Below are 17,213 nucleotides of genomic sequence, written 5' to 3'. Positions count from 1 at the left end.
GGAAAAAATAAATCCTTTTTTCTTGTGCTTTTTATTGCAAATAAAAGATCACATAATACAATCCACAGCAAAGGTGATACAGAAAGGGGTGCTGAGGCGTTTCACACTGAAATCAGTGCTTGCTCATAGCTATTTATTCTTTCCGGAGTGCGGCTATCCAGAGTTTTTTTCGTTCCTTTCCACCTGTGCATGTATTAGCCAGCACCTGGTGCTCTCTGTCCGGAAGATATTCTTTTGCCTTGGCGGATCTGCCTGGAGCGGTGGTTCTCTCTTTCTACTTCTTGTTGACACATCGGGAAGTAAAGAAAATCTCTCCAAAGTAAAGTAAATCCCCTCCTAGACAGTTGTCACAGGAGCAAGTGCTCCCAATGAAAAAATGTCACTCTACTCATGTTTCATTTTCCCTCACTTTCAAGGCCCATTCAAACCTATGCATTGAGGTAGTGTTACTTAAAATGCAGTGCAATGCCATCCATTGTCAATGGCACTACAACGAAAAGTACAGTAACTGACAATGCACCATGTTCATATTATGCATTGTGCTGCTCTACAGTGCCATGAATTGACACATATGCTGCATGTTTATTAATTGGTCAGTTGAGATAAGTGGCATCTCTATTCTGATCACTGCATAATATTGCATGTGTGTTAATGCATCATAATAGACCATATAGATGGTAATGGGCCCTTATGCCGTGTACACACGATCTGAATTTTGGTCTGAAAAAGCTCTGATGGTTTTTCAGACAGAATTCCGATGGGATTCCGCTCAAGCTGTCTTGCATACACACGGTCACACAAAAGTTCTCTGAACTTTCGACTGTCAAGAACGCGGTGTCGTACAACACTACGATGAGCCGAGAAAATGAAGTTCAATGCTTTCGAGCATGCGTCGAAATGTTTCCGATCATGCGTAGGAATTTATACAGATGATTGGAATTTCCGATCGGATATTTTTCCGACCAAAAAATTGAGAACCAGCTCCCAATCTTTTGCTGGTTGAAATTCTGCCAGCAAAAGTCCAATGGAGCATACACACAATCGCATTTTCCAACCGAAAGCTCTCATCTGACTTTTCCAGTCATGTGTACGGGGCATTAGTCTCAGGGGTCACCAGAACAAATAGTGAGATTTGTCTTTAGATAAACTCTAAAAAGTGTTTTGCCTTGTACACACGGTCGGACATTCCAACCACAAAATTCGTCAGATTGTTTCCGACGGATTTTGTCGGAAACTGGTGTTGCATACACACGGTCGGACAAAGTTGACGGAAAATCCGATTGTTCAGAACGTGGTGATGTTCTTTGCGTACGACAGGACTATGTAGAGGCTAGTAGCCAATAGCTTTGGTCTCGTAATGTGATCTGAGCATGCGTGGCACTTTGTCCATCGGAATTCTCTACAAACGATCGGAAAAAGTCCAATCTGATTTTTTTGTCGGAAAATTTTAGATTCCGCCGGAAAAAGTCCAATAAAGCCCACACACGATTGGATTTTCCAACAATATAATCCGATCGGACCTTTTCCGTCTGAATTTCCGACCGTGTGTACAGGGCATTTGTCTGGGCAAAATATATAAAGGTATGTAGTACATCTATGCAATACCTACTAACTTCCCCCTGTTTTGTCTCTTAAAAAGCACTGCAAGTATAGAAGAATGCCTGATGATCCAGCTAGCAATCCTTTGTACTCCTCAGTGTTATCAATTCCCCTCTGATGGACCAAAGAACACTTCCACCATGAAGTCCAATTTAAAGCGGTTCTGCACTCATGAAAAAATAATTTTTTTGCTGTTAAAGCTTTAATATGTATCTATGCTTACTTTTCCAGCATTTCTCAGTGCAACATTTCAGTTTTTCCTCCAAATTTTACTTTTTATTTTTAGTGTTTGGCAGATCTCATTTTTCGTGTGGGCATTTGAAGCTCACAAGCAATAACTTCCTCTTTCCAGTCTTTGCTAGGAACCAGCATGCTTTCCCGATTCCCGCGCATGCTCCGTAGCTACAGCTACGAGCGGTGCAAATCCAGAATGTTGTCAGGAAAACGGCGTGATGATGTCACGTCTGTGAAATCTCGCAAGATTTCACCAGTCTTAGCCGCAATGTCTCCTGGGATTACTTGGACGAGATCCCAGGAGACAGTGCGGGGATCAGCGGAAGTGATGCTGATCCCCGCATAAAGACCGCCCATAGCCGCAGGGGATGAAGTGAAAAAAATAAAGATAACGACAGGTAGGATAAATAAAAATAAAAATGAAGGGGCATTAGGCAATGTGTGGACGGTAGCAAAAACAATCGCAGTACGATAATAGAATGTGTGCAGAACCGCTTTAAGGCTAAATTTAAAAAAAAAGTCCCCCAGCAGGGCTTAAAAAACAAAAAAGCAGCCTTGGCTGCAACACCCATCTTCTCTCCAGCTCTGTTCCCCACAGGAATTCCTTTTGGCCAGTAGGTGTCCTTGGTCATTCAACCCAGAAGACTGAGAACATCTTGTGAGTACAGGTGATCATGGATTTGCCCCTTAAGGGGACATGACCACAACAACTCTGCAACAAATGAGCAATGGCGCATACAGCAATGCTGACATCATAACATCAGCACAGTTGATATAAGACTGCCCCCCACTGGGGATATCCAGAAATGGTAAAAAATAAATAAAAAGCAAATAATGCTCAAGGGGTTGATTGGAGGAAGAGGGGGTGAGGGGCTGGGGGAAGCCCAAAGTTATGTAGATGAGGAGAGGGGGAGTTCTTAAACTGAACCTTGACATAGTTTATGACTTTTCAAGCAAGTATTAGATGCACACATGTTCTTATAGTGGAAATTTACCAGAAGCCTCATTGTCCCGCAGTCCATAAACGTAAACATCCTTCACAAATGCTTGCAGTTCACTGTCTTCACATACAGTCTTATCGCTGTCATAGTAAATATCCACCACATCTTTTACAAAGCTGTACGGAAATAGCAAGTCAAGTTTTCTTATTAAATTACATATTTTTCAAATCATATAAGCCTAGTAGAAAATATAGTTTTAATATACATTATATGTATACAGTTAAGTTTTATATGTACTAATTCTGATGTCTTCTTCCCAAGAACAAAATAATAAGCCATATAATAGATTGCGGCAATGATGTAAAATAAGCAGAATCCAATTTTTTCCAGTTATTGCGTGTATATATTCCCAGGGATACAAGTTACTGACGTAGAACTAAACTCAGTCAATCAACAATAACAATTTTTAATCCTCATGCTGCTAGCATTAGTAAAAATAAAAGGTAAATTATCTTTACTTATTTTAAATAGTTTTTTTTTTACATTTGTTCAGTTGCTTTCTGGTTTCTGGCCTAGACTAAAATGATGTCATACATCCCAGGAGTCATAATACACATTGTTTTTTTCTTTCATCCTGAGGAGGGAAGGAGGGCCTTTCTAAGCTAAGCACACCTTCTTACCTGTATGCCTGAGCTAAGGGCAGATAGTTTTCACGAAGTAAATTTTACATGAATCATCTGTTCTTACTCAAGATGGCTGTGGCTAGACAACAAAATAAGGCATGAAGACATGGATGGATGGTTGATTTTGCTTTGACTATTAAAAAGGTAAATAAAAAATAAACATGTCATACTTACCTGCTCTGTGCAATGGTATTGCACAGAGCAACCCTGGTTCTCCTTTTTTTGGGTTCCCCGCCAGAGCTCCTGGCTCCTCCCTCATTCTGAGCCTCCCTTCCCCATAGCAAGCCACTAGCTATGGAGGCAATTTTGCAGAATTTCTATGGAGCCACGCTCTGTGGGTCCATTGAAACACAGAGTGAGCCCCCCCCACCACGCACTCTCTTCTCACAGGCTGTGGTTGACAGCAGCAGGAGCCAATAGCTCCCACTGCCGCCTCCATGGTTAGTAAGGAGAGAGAGCGGAGAGAGACAGGCTCAGGTATGTATGGGGAAGGAGGGGCTGGGGGAAAGGGGGAGGTGCTGCACACAGAGGGATTTTTACCCTAATGTAAAGATTGCATTAAGATAAAAACTTTCTACCTATAGAACCATTTAAATAGCATTTTTAGTTTGTGGTGCTCAGATACAGTTTAGTTTTGCTTTAATACCTGCAAAACAGGAAGCCCTGGACATGAATCAAGTTTTTGGTTATTTCAGAATTAGTTACAGTACTGTGCAAAAGCTTTAGGCAGGTGTGAAGAAATGCTGAAAAGTAAGAATGCTTTCAAAAATATATATTTTAAGTGTTTATTTTTACTGATTTAACAAAAAGCAAAGTGAGCAACCAGAAAAAAAAAATCTAAATCCAATGGGAATCCCAGCAAAGGAAATAAACTATTCAGTCCTAGGGAGTGTAAAAGGACAAGGGGGCACACAATGAGACTGGAGGAGAAGCAGTCTAACCTTAAACTGCATAGGGGGTTCTTTACTATTAGGGCAATAAGGATGTGGAACTCTCTCCCACAACTGATGGTGGCTGAGGGGAGTATGGATATTTTTTAATGACTCTTAGATGTACATCTTAAAGGACACAACATACAGGGATATGGGAAATAATTATAGACACTGATACACATGCACCTACACAGGTTGAACTGAATGGATTATTGTTTTTTTCCGTCCTTACCGACTATGTAAAAACAGAAACAGCTGTGTAGGAGGCTTAAAACTGGGTGAGGAACAGCCATATTCTACTAATGCGAGGTTGTGGAAGACAGTTTCATCACAGGACATACACAATGGCAAGACTGAGCACAGCAACAAGACACACGGTAGTTATACTTCATTAGCAAGGTCTCTCCCAGGTAAAGTTTTCAAAGAAGACTGGGGCTTCAAAATGTGCTGTTTAAACTCTTTGAAGAAACACAAAGAAACGGGCAAAGTTGAGGACCGCAGACACAGTGGTTGGCCAAGGAAACTTAAAGGAGAAGTATGGCCAAAGCTATTTTGGCTATACTTCTTCTGTAGGTCACAGGAGTGCAATTTATTCTCCTTTGACCCATTTCCAGCTGACAGTGGGATAAAGCCTGTGGTCATCTGATATCACTCAGCTGGTCAAGACTTGGACTTGGGAAAGATCCCAACTTTTCAGTCAAGATCCACCCAGATGCTTGGACCGGCAGTGGGCTCAGCATTTCAGCGAGATGCTGAAAGACTGAGTCAGACACTTCTGTCCCCTGCCCAGCCTGGCATTCTAGTAAGCACTGGAGGGGCAGAGCAGAGAGCCAGCAACTGACAGCCACTGGTTTTCTGCTCATAAAAGGCTAGGAACTAAACAATCAGTGGTCTTTGATTGCTAAGTCTTAGAAGTGGTGGAGAACAGATGCACCATCGGATCAGACCTAGGTCAGTGTATTTTTTTTTCTTCTCTTTTAATGCAGCAGATGAAAGACACATTGTGCCTACTTCTCTTTGACATCAGAAGATGTCCAGCAGTGCCATCAGTGCCATCATACCCATCTATTGTCTGGAGAAGTCTTGCCAAAAGCGGTCTTCTTGAAAGAATTGTGGACAAAAAAACATACCTCCAACATGGAAACAAGGCTAAGCAACTCAACTATGCATGAAAACATAGTATAGAAAAAGGAGGACCCAGGGCCAACTCTGCACTAGAAAATGTGTTAAATTGATATAAAGTGTACAATATACAGCTGCTAGCACTTTAAAGTCTAATACAAAAAAACTTCAAACAGGTATGGTATACAATACAAATGCAGCGCTGATGAACTTAGTGATCATTTGAACATGTGATGTAAAAGCAAAAACAAAATTTAATTGAAGAAAACCAAAGTGAAAAAAGAAAACTAAAACAAAGTCCCATTAGGATTAAAGTCCATATATTGAACAATGTACAATCGATCAGATTTTCCGACAACAAATGTTGGATGTGAGCTTGTTGGCGGAAAGACCGACCACGTGTATGCTCCATGGAGCATTTGTTGTCGGACTTTCCATCAACAAATGTATGCTAGCACATTCTCAAATTCTCCGCCAACAAATTTTGTGTACACAAGTCCGTCGAAACAAAAGTCCACACATGCTCGCAATCAAGTACGAGCTGAAAACACTCGATCTTGTAAAACTATCGCTTGTAATGGAGACATCACGTACGTCTTGTACGTCACAAGTTTGTAATTGTTGGCCAACATTATGGTGACCATGTGTATGCAAGACAAGTTGGAGCCAACGTCCTTCAAACAAAAATCCACGGTTTTGTTGTCAGAAAGTCCAATCATGTGTACGGGTCATAAGAGTGATACTTTGCAGTGAAAAAATCCATGAATAAATCCTTCATATAAGTGCTTCCAGCTCCACACCCAGGTGAAAAAATAATCTGCTTACCAGAACACCGTGATCACTAATCAGTGATCTCACCAAACATAGGGAATGATTAGATCTCCCCAAAATCATTAAAAGGTTGCCTAGAACTGTAGCTGTTGCCCATGGTACTCAAAAAAACATAAAAAGAAAGGCTCCCATAGTGTGATACTTAGCAAGGCCGTAGTCTATTACTGGCATACTCCAAGGCTTCACAGTCCTCTGATCTTCCAGTGTTCCGAAGGACACTGGGTGCAGCAATCCCTTCTTAGGATCGCATATCTGTTGTGACCAAGAGCAGGAATGGGACGGCCCATTCCTGCTCTTGGACACAACAGACATGTGATACAAAGAAGTATCAACGTGCGCGTCTATCTGGCATTGTCGTGCCCATGCAGCTGGTCTCCATAATCGCGGGCAACATCAGAGTTATCTTGGTGCCTTATGGCCGGAGACAAAGTTGTCCGGCTAGTGGCGCCTCTGCTCCCATCCTGCCACACGGCGTGATGTTGGTGGGTGCTCCTGTGGTGACGCATATAGGGGCGTCTCCCTGGGCTAGTTAGGCACTTGAGGCTTTCTGCACACTGGACCACATGCAGTTTTTTGTGGCTCTCCTTCTCACTCCTTGATTTGCTTACTTCATCCACAACAGGTAATCATACACTTCTCATCCCTGCCACAGGGGCCTTTTACCTTCATTCCCAGATGCCACTTATGGACTATCACTCTTTTCTTAATTCACATTCACTCAGGTTATCTAGGTCCAATTCCTCTGGTCTTCAACCCAACACCATTTTTCCTTTCACCAGCATGGGCCCCTTGCCCATCCCTTCACTTCACGCATCTTCCTAGGTTCACCTTCCATTTTCACTTCCTCCATGGGGGTGCCTCTTGTTTTCCATGCCTGCCCTGGTATCTGCCCCTGTGGGTCGTCTCCACCGAATTGTCCACCACAGCTCCCAGTTGGGGGTATTACCCATATATCATTTTAGATTCATCACTTGCTTTGGTCCTGATGAGTGGTTCCAAAGCCACAAAATGGTTTAGAGCTACTAAACTGCCGTGCTTCTACCAATATCTACCCAGATTTTCGAGCTACTATGTACTACTTATATATACAGGTCCAGTGAGGCCATAGGTCCTGCAGGCATTAATTTGGAAATGCCTTTTATGAATTTTCTTTGTGAACCTTGAATATTATTGTGGTTTTACCTGTGGTTTTTACCCAATGTTTTTACCTTGCTCATTGTTATTACTTTATCATTGATACTATTACTATTTGTATGTAGTACTGTAATAAGCAACAAAATTCCTACATGTTCACCATTTACTCTTTTGCTACCACGTGCTTCATGTGAAGTCCCATCCCCTTGCTCTCCTTCTTTTGAATTCAATAAAATTATAGAAGTCCGCAGGGATGGAAATACAGGACCTTACCAAGCCTTGGCTTCATTATAGTCCCAAATAAAACTCCCCCCATTTATATTAGTAGTACTATATTATGCCACCTAATATCTCAAAGCTTGCCTTTAAAAAACCCTTCTTCTACATTCCTATGTTCAAGAATAGCATTTTCCAGGTGCCTCCATTGCAGCATACATGTGACAGTAGCCCCACCTACTTCCACCCACAGTACTAGTGCATAGCTTTAAAGTGTTGTCACCCACACAACAGCCCATTCCCTTTTTTGTCCTCATGGACCTCACAGCCAGTGTAAAGAGAAGAAACCCTTACCACCTGTGCCTTTGGTGGTTTTCTGCACAGGTTCAGCCTCTCCTGTAGTGCATTCTCTGACCTTGGAATGCTAAATGTACTGATAAGCCCCTTCTGTGGATCTTTTGGGGTGAAAAATTGGTTACTAATTAGCCCCACATACAGCAGTACAGCCAGGGCTATGATCCTTAGAAGAGCTGTCTGTGTCTGGAGAACTCAGAAGTGAGTGGATCCATGGAAATGTTGGTGTGGATGGGGAGGGTATTGTGGACGGTACTCAATTTTTTTCTACCAAGCAGACATTCGCTTTCATCTGAAGCCAGCTTCTGGTATAGCAATTATTGGGGTGGCTCTTTGAGCTGCAGGAAGTTCACAGCCTCGCTGATGTCATGGCATCAAAATCATGTGGGCATTTGTTTGCCTATCCCATAGTGAGATTGTTTTGTCCGGGTTAGGTGAAGTACTCCTTTAATACATCCAAATCAATGATGGCACACTTACAAACAGTCATTAGCTATCCATAGTAGCTATACCTAGCTCCTTACAATGGTAGAATGCTCCAGTGCACAATCACCATGCGGTTCCTAAAGTTAATTCTAATGTCCCGCTTTTTGGCTGGGCTGCAACCACTGAATGTAATTGCTATATGTTCCTCCAGCAAAAACTGAACATTGTGGGCACCTAATGCAGAGATGTCAGCCAACATGACAGGCAGGAGAGCCAATCCGGTTCTATTATGGCACATGCTTTCATCACTACTGATGGGCTTAGTAGTCCTCACTACACCTGTCTTTGGCAGGAAGCCAGTAGCTTACTCACCTTCTTATGATAGGATTTTCTGAAGCTTCCTACCCTGAATTAGTTGGTCTATCACATGTATACTGCCAAAGAGGCACCAGGAAAACAGAAATTTGTATCATATTTACTGTAATTTTCTGTTCCTGATGCCTTTGCATGGCAGCAACCTGAGTCCACCCAGTTCATTCGTAGCGATGTACAGGGAATGGGCTGTTGTGTGGGTGGTAACTTTTTATAGCTATGTATTGTCTTGTGGGCGGAAGTAGGCAGAGCTACTATCCTATGTATGCTGGTATGGATAAGCACCAGAAAAAGAAAATTACGGTAAGTAGGATACAATTTTCCGTTTTTGTGCACTGAATGGTGTCAGTCCTGGCCACTGTCTTCTGCTAAACTAAACAATTTAAACGTATGGAGGGGCAAAGTAGTGAGCAGCCGAGTTACCTCCCATTAACACACAATGCAGAATCCAAGCCCTGAGATTATTAACTCGTTGTTAAGACAGGCAGTATTCAAATCTAGTTCACAACAAATAAAGAAGAACATGTAAGAAATATAACATAAATATTATACCAATCTGGCTGCAAAAGTGGAAATACACAACTGTTGTAAGTCAAAGTGTTATGGCTAGCAGGTCTTGACATCGCATAGTAAAAAAATCACAAGTTGATTTCAGGGTAAATGGCAAACCTTGCACCTTTCTACCTACCCTGGCAGCGTTAGGCCCCTTTCACACTGGGGTGGTGGGTGCGTCTGCGGTAAAGCACTGCTATTTTTAGTGGCACTTTTCCGGCAATTTCGTGTGGCTATTCGGCCATTATCGGGGTGCTTTTACCCCCCGCTAGTGGCTGAGAAAGGGTAAAAACCACTGCAAACTGCTGTTGCAGCAGGACTATGCCAGCAGTATAGCTGTGCTGCCCCATTGATTTCAATGGGCAGGAGCAGTTTAGGAGCTGCAAAGATGCTGCTAGCAGGACTTTTTTTAGCATCGCGCCAGCGCACCACTCCAGTGTAAAAGCCCCCGGGGCTTTCACATTAGAGAGACAGCAGTGGCTCTTTCAGGGTGCTTTGCAGGCACTATTTTTAACTCTGTAGCACCTGCAAAGCGCCCCAGTGTGAAAGGGGTCTTAAAGTGGAGTTCCACCCAAAAGTAGAATTTCTGCTTTAAGGTATCCTGACCCCCTGACATACCTCATTTTCACAGGTACCCAGCTCCCACTTCTGGGCCGCCTAGGCAACTTCTCTTCTCCCCCTCCCTCTCAGCAATCTTCTCGGACATGTCACAGATCCCAGAAGACTGCCCGGCCACTCAGAACGTGCAGTGCACACCCGGTTGTGAAGACGCAAACTGTCACAGCTGGGTGCCCACAGTAGTGATGTTGGAGAGGAGCGAGAGGGAGAGGAGCGAGGCAGCCGCATCGCTGGACCGTGGCACAGGTAAGTGTGTGTTTATTAAAAGTCAGGAGCTACAATTTTTGTAGCTGCTGACTTTTAACTATAGCAAGATCTCCAGCTTCCTTCAGTCTAATGAGAACCTCCTGGACTAGAGATAGCTGACATCCTTCTGTATGTGGTGGGTTGTGAGGCATAGTGGGTGCAAGATGAAAGTTATTGGATGTCAGACACTTCTTGAATGCTAAAGAGATGTTTATTTCTCTTACAAACTTGTATGGGGGCAAGAGGGTTATGGCCAGGACACCCTTGAGTAGTTGAAAGTTGAATTAGCAAACATCAAGACTTCAATAGGAGGATAGCCGTGCAGGAAAAGGCCCCAGCAAGACGCCACATCTGCACGTGCAGGAATGCTGTCCCCTATGGCAACAGTCCTAAACAGTTCCTAACACAAACATAACAGTTCTTTCAGCTTCACTACAACTTCTCTTTTTAGTTCTTCAGCCCACTGACCTCCGGGTCTCTCTCTAGACCGACTGATTCACTGCCACTGAATCCCTTGAATCCCCTGAATCTCCTCCAATCTTCACAGTGGTATCTTCTTTAAGCGTTACTCTTGCCTGTCTGCTGGGTCTCTAACCTGGCACACCCGATACTTCTCTACAGCTTTCTGTGAGAATACTGCTCTAGTACTTACTCACTGTGGTCCCTGGTAATAAAGTGGTTGGTCCGTTAGTGGCAACAGCTTCCCCTCTACCTCCTACCACTGTTCTCTGGCTAGCAGAACCGTCACTTCTGGTTGGACTGCAAGCCGCAATCCCAACCCTGTGCTGCTCTCTCTTGCTTTTGGATAGGCCGTCAGACAACCTAGCAGCCAGATGCCCATGGGATAGGCCCAATCTCTTGCCTATCAGCCTGGGGCAACATGACACATGTCCACCCAGACAGCCATCCAGGTGGCACAGAACATAGATCACCTGACTCCACCCAAATATATAGGTGCTCCCAGCAGACCAAGGGTTTGAAGAAAACCCCCGCCCATAGGCTGAGATACCCCCATATACCCAGAAGCTGACCTTGAGTTGTCCTTCTCATATCTAGTACCACCAAGTACCCGACCACCTAGTGGTAGAAGAGAAAAGTGCAACAAGGCCAAGCTTAGGAAGAAATCAATAGATCTCTAACAATTGTATAGGATAACTATTCCTGACAAGTAAATTTGTGACACAAAAACGGGTGAAACTCGGCTTTAACAACTTGTAATCTTCTAAAATCCAGTTGTTACAATAGAAACATGATGCAAAGAGCTGTGGAAAATAACAACATCTGCTGTGAATGTGTTACAAATAAGGTTGCGTGCACTTGCTTCAGGGCAGTAGAGATTAGATGTAATAGAAACAGGAAGAACTGCAATAGCATTGCTAAAATGCAGAAGTTTAAATAAATTTACAGTGATCAGCTAAAAACCCTTTAATCCTACATACCTATTGTACATACTCCTACAAAATATAACCGCGTCAGCAAGCATTGGTTAACCTGCCAATAGCTCTATGAGTTTAATTTCAATGAAGCCTCTAGCTTGCATACAACCACTAAGTCATAGCTGGCATAGTGGCCACATGATCAGGGACCACTTTGGTTGGAGGAGATGGAGGAACTCAGCTATGAGTAAAAATTAGAGGAACTGAATTTATTCTCTCTTGAGAAGAGGAGATTGAGGGGGATATGATCAACATGTATAAATGCATAGGTGGTCCATATAGTGAACTTAGTGTTGAGTTATTCACTTTAAGGTCATCACAGAGCACAAGGGGGCACTTTTTACATCTGGCGGAAAAGAGATTTAATCTCCAATTATGGAAAGGTTTTTTCATAGTAAGAGCTGTGAAAATGTGGAATAGGCTCCCTCAAGAGCTGGTTGTGGCAAGCTCAGTAGATTGCTTAAAAAAAGGCCTGCATTATTTCCTAAATGTACATAATATAACTGGATATTAACATTTATAAGTAAAGTTGATCCAGAGAATATCGGATTGCCTCTCGGGAATCAGGAAGGAATGTTTTCCCCTGTTGGAGAAAATTGGATCAGGCTTTGCTGGAGTTTTTGCCTTCTTCTGGATCAACTGTGGGAATAGGAATATAGGAATGGAGCAGAATATGGGACTTTAAAGATGCTACACATATTTTGTGGAAAAAGAATCAACAAACAATGTAAAAAACTATCCGTTTATCATACAAAAGTTACATTAAAATGTGTTCAATAGTATTATTAAGTATCATACTATAGAATAGTATAATATCACTATCACTATCATATTTTTGCATCATAAATGAAATGTTTTTTCATTTTTTTGTGGATTAAAAGTGGATTTAAGTTTTTTGGGTAATTTTTCCAGGTGATTCTATGGGAGTTTTTGTACAGTGTTTTTTAAAGCATTTTTGAACTTTGGAGTTTTTTTATTAGCCAATAGAGAAAAATATCATCTATTTTATCATTTGTTGCTATGTTTTTCAGCTTTCATCCACTTTTATTTATTATTATATGGGTTAATTTATTTATTTGATTTGTTGTTATTATTATTATTATTATTATTATTATTATTATTTATTCATTCATTATTATTATTATTATTATTATTATTATTATTATTATTATTAATAATAATATTATTATTATTGTTATTATTTATTTATGTATTCTGTTAGGTTAGGGGTTAGGGTTAGAAGTTGAGGTTAGGGTTATTTTATTTATTTTTATTATTATTTATGTATTATTTATTTATGATTTTTATTTATTTATGTACTTTATTCATTGTTTATTTAATAAATATTATTATTTATTTATATTTATTATTACATTTGAGCAGAAAAATGCTCAAAAACGCATGTCAAAATGCCCTAAAAGATGAAGCGCAAATAAAGCATTTCCATGAAAGTGCACTTGGAAGTGCAGTCGCTCTAAATCTAAGGGGAAGATCTGAAATGAGTGGAAGCTCTGCTGATTTTATCATCCATGTGCAAGCTAAAATGCTGTCTTTTATTTTCCTTGCCGGTCCCCCTCGGATCTACAGAGACTTTACTTCCAAGTGCACTTTCAGTGTATTTTCAAGTGCACTTGCAGCGCAAAGTGGATTTTCCTTTAGTAAATAACCCCCAATGTGTTAGGCATACTAGTAAAAAAAAAAAAAATAGTGAATACTTCCACTTACATATTTTTTAAAGAAAGCAACACTATGGGGGTTATTTAAGAAAGGCAAATCCATTATTCTCTACAAGTGCAAACTACAAGTGTAAAGTGCACTTGAAATTGCACTTAAAGTACACTTGGAAGTGTAGTTGCTGTAGATCTGAGGGGGACATGCAAGGAAAATCCAAAACAGCATTTTAGCTGGCATATGATTGGATAATAAAATCAGCAGAGCTTCCCCTCATTTCAGATCTACCCCTCAGATTTACAGCGACTGTACTTCCAGGTGCACTTTCAGTGTAATTTCAAGTGCACTGTGCACTTGTAGTTTGCACTTGTAGTGCAAAGTGGATTTGGCTTTCATAAATAACCCCCTATATGTATATTTCTCCAGCTATTGCAAACCCTTCTCTGCTCATAATAAGAGCTTGATAGCCACAATACACAAGAAATAGTTTACTACCCAAGATCACTTGGGGCTAGCAAGACGTCCCAGTCTGTCTCCAGCTATTTCCTAGGCTAGCTATAGATATAAGATATTAGTCTTAAACTTTCAGTTTAAATAAGTAATAATAATAATAATCATAAGTAATAAATGCATTCCAGGCAGCTCAAAAGTAAATGTGTGCAAAGTCCAATAGTTCATTTTAGTTCATTTTCATTAGAAAGTAGCTGCAGCTGCAATATAAAAGCCTGTCCCCTGCCAGCAGGGACCCTTGCTCTCTGTGTGACAGTTGCTAAAGCCTGGTACACACCAGTAAGGCTGAATGAAAAAGAAACTGACAGCCACTGCCCTAACCATGCAATGTTAGTACAGTGATCTCCCCTGCTGTGCTATTGTGGGATGCCCATGCCCACCCCCTTCACCCCCTGCTAAAAAGTGATAGTAGGTTTAAGTTTTCTTACTTTGATGTGGCCTCCCAGACCTTCATTCCATCATCTCTGAAGAAATAATATGGGATTTCTTCCCTGTTTTCCATTCCTCTCATCTTTATTGCATGTGGAAAACAAAGAGAATCATACGTGAATTCCTCCATGGCTCGCAGTAACAGCTCGACATGTCCACCACCTCCTGTAGCATTGGCCTGTGATATAAGGAAATATAAGAAGGCAAAGGGCCATTGTGAGAAGCCATGGAATTCATAGAAAGAGCAATTTTTTCCAACCTGTCAGCATGGACCCTAAAAGGAGGTTCTTTGTATCTTTTTGATTATATTTTGACTATTTACCTCATGATTTGTAATGTCTAAATTCTATTTTTTTTTTTTTTTTTTAGTTTTGAATAAATATATTTATTCCCTTTTCTAGGACAGGGAAATTTCCCTAATAGTGCAATACAAAGTGGTCCACAGGCACTTTTAAGCTAGCATGTAAAAAACCCTAATCAATCTATTTCTACTTAGGTTAAAAACATAGGTTTTTGTTACATACGTTGGCAAATACATGAGGATGCCATGCTGCCACATCAAGGTACCTCTAATGAGTGTGGTCCCTAACTCTATCTGAGTTTCCCAACTGTGGGACGTAGAGTATATAGCAATGAACAAACAGAGAGTAGGCTCCCCTGAAGGCATTCCTTTCCTATTTAAAGATATAACAACACACCAGAGGCCTAGTCATCACCTTCTGAAGTCATCACCTGAAGATTTCCAGGATGTGTCTGCTTTACGTGGTAGTAAAGTCTTGTTCATTATTTAAAAAAATTGTCCCCCATGCAGGTTTAGGTCATAATGGACTATTATGCACTGCATACTAGTCCATTATGACAGACTTACCTGCAGACAGAGCCCTGTAGGGCTGCGTTGTCAAGACACTTGCTGGTCTCTAGCTGCTACCATCTTCACCCAGTCTTTCTTCTGGGTTGCTTATCTTCAGCTGCTTGAATGGCCAGGCCATAGGTGACCTCACTCCAGCACATGCGCCGCGGTACAGAGAAGGGGCCACAAATGTGGTCTGAGCCGTGCATGTTCGGCTCAAATCACATTACCTGCTGACAAGCAGGGGTTACATATATGACGGAGACCTCAGTATGACATGACCTTCTGATCTTGGTCTGAGTAAACATTACTTACCAATGTGTATGAAATGTGCTGCGCTAAAATATTAGAATTAACATATAAATGTGTCAAATTTCATGAGTCACCAAACAAATAAACTCTAATAAGGTGCAAACTGACCAAAAATACAAACAAAAGTTGCAATCAATACACACTCAAAGTACAATTAAAAAACAATAATCAATGTGATTAATATGCACAGCCAATCACTAAACAACAATAAACATAAATAAAGAACATCATATTCAGATAAATTCATATTGGCGCATGACCATCAAGTGTGTAATGGGTGGCAGGAATTTTAACCTCTTGGCACTGGCTGCCGCCAGACCTTTAGGGGTTTGCTATGCCAGGAGGCAGGACGGGGCTTATGGCCACGAGACACATAAACCAAAAAGCCGCTGGTTACTGTGTCAGGAGTGTGCAAAGCACACGCTCTAGGCACAGCACTCTCGGGGCTATTGCATGCAAATATGTGGTCGCTCGGTGCCAAGAGGTGCCACATATTACTTGATTGATTAGAATTTTGAATGGGCACTGATATGGTCTCAAATCACACCTTTTCTTTTTCTCATATTCACTCATGATCCATGTGAACTTATCTGTGAACGATGGATGTAAAAAAGTACAAATGATGTTCACAATCAATCAATAAAACAATTAATATCAATAAAAATCAAGTTCATATAAGTTTGCGTTCACTTGTGAACCATGCAAAGTTATCTGTGACCAGTGTTGGATTTAAAACTCCAAGGAGAAATGTGAATCCAGAAAGGTACACACGGGGCGGTAACCATGAATCTTCAATGGGTGTACGCTTACCATTTAAATGAGGCCCTCATTATGAGGGCTAATAAAACCTACAGGTGTGTATCTGATAGATATACAAATATTTACAGCAGGCAATGAGACATTCCACTTCAAACCAAAGACCAACTCAAAAAAGAAGAAAGCCTCATAGTATTTGTCATAAAACAAATTTGAATAATTAAAAAGTATAAAACAATTAAAACAATGCTACATATGTCACAAATAATATTACATACATTATGTTTGCAACTACAAGTGAAAGCCACACTGCCACATCAAGGCACCTCTAATGAGCATGGTCCCTAACTAAACTATCTGAGTTTTCCAACTGTGGGACAGTATACAGAAATGCACACACTCAGATAGTAGGCTTGCCTGGAGGCAGCCCTTTTCTGCTTAAAGATAAACCAAGACACCAGAAGCCCAGTCATCTTTCAGGATATGTCTGCTTAAACCCAAGCACAGTCATCAAACTACCATGAGTCATTTACTAAACATCAGAATGATGTGACCTTCTGATCTTGGACTGAGTAAATATTAGATCACTTATACATGTCCAGAGATGGTACGAGATATAATAGATATGCTAATGTTGTGGAAAATAGGTTTCACAGGCTTTGTTACACTTGAATTTAGAGAAGATGTCTCCTACATCACAGAAACTAAAGCTTTTTATGAACAAAGAGCTAAATATACAGAATGTATAGTGATTCTATAGAAGATCTCTGGGAATAAAACTTCAAAGTTCGAGAAACTTGAGGAGACATCTCAGAGCTCCCAAACAAAAATATTAACAGGGATAAAACCTTTTTAGACTTAAAGAGGAGCCCCAGCCTCCCTCCCACCTCCCAAAAAATGTACTGTAGCTGCTGACTTTTATTATATTATAATATTAGGGCACTTACCGGTCCAGGCATCCAGCGGTGTCCTCACCCAAACCAATTTCC

At 41.1% G+C, this 17,213-nt stretch overlaps 1 protein-coding gene across 1 annotated transcript in view; it reads right to left on the bottom strand.

Annotated features, from left to right (window-relative positions):
- Nucleotides 1–17,213, bottom strand: part of ALOX5 (arachidonate 5-lipoxygenase) — a 91,368-nt gene that overhangs the window by 21,111 nt on the left and 53,044 nt on the right. Inside the window, exons 10-11 of the mRNA XM_077454375.1 lie at nucleotides 14,306–14,484; nucleotides 2,829–2,950 (exon numbers count right to left, since the gene is read on the bottom strand). Of these exons, the coding sequence (XP_077310501.1) occupies nucleotides 2,829–2,950; nucleotides 14,306–14,484 (301 nt within the window). The remainder of the gene's footprint in view (nucleotides 1–2,828; nucleotides 2,951–14,305; nucleotides 14,485–17,213) is intronic.

The sequence above is a fragment of the Lithobates pipiens genome, unplaced genomic scaffold (genome assembly GCF_037356315.1).
Source record: "Lithobates pipiens isolate NorthernLeopardFrog02 unplaced genomic scaffold, aLitPip1_a1.2 Scaffold_25, whole genome shotgun sequence".
In the NCBI taxonomy this organism is placed as follows: Eukaryota; Metazoa; Chordata; class Amphibia; order Anura; family Ranidae; genus Lithobates; species Lithobates pipiens.
This window is presented reverse-complemented; position numbering and strand designations above follow the sequence as displayed.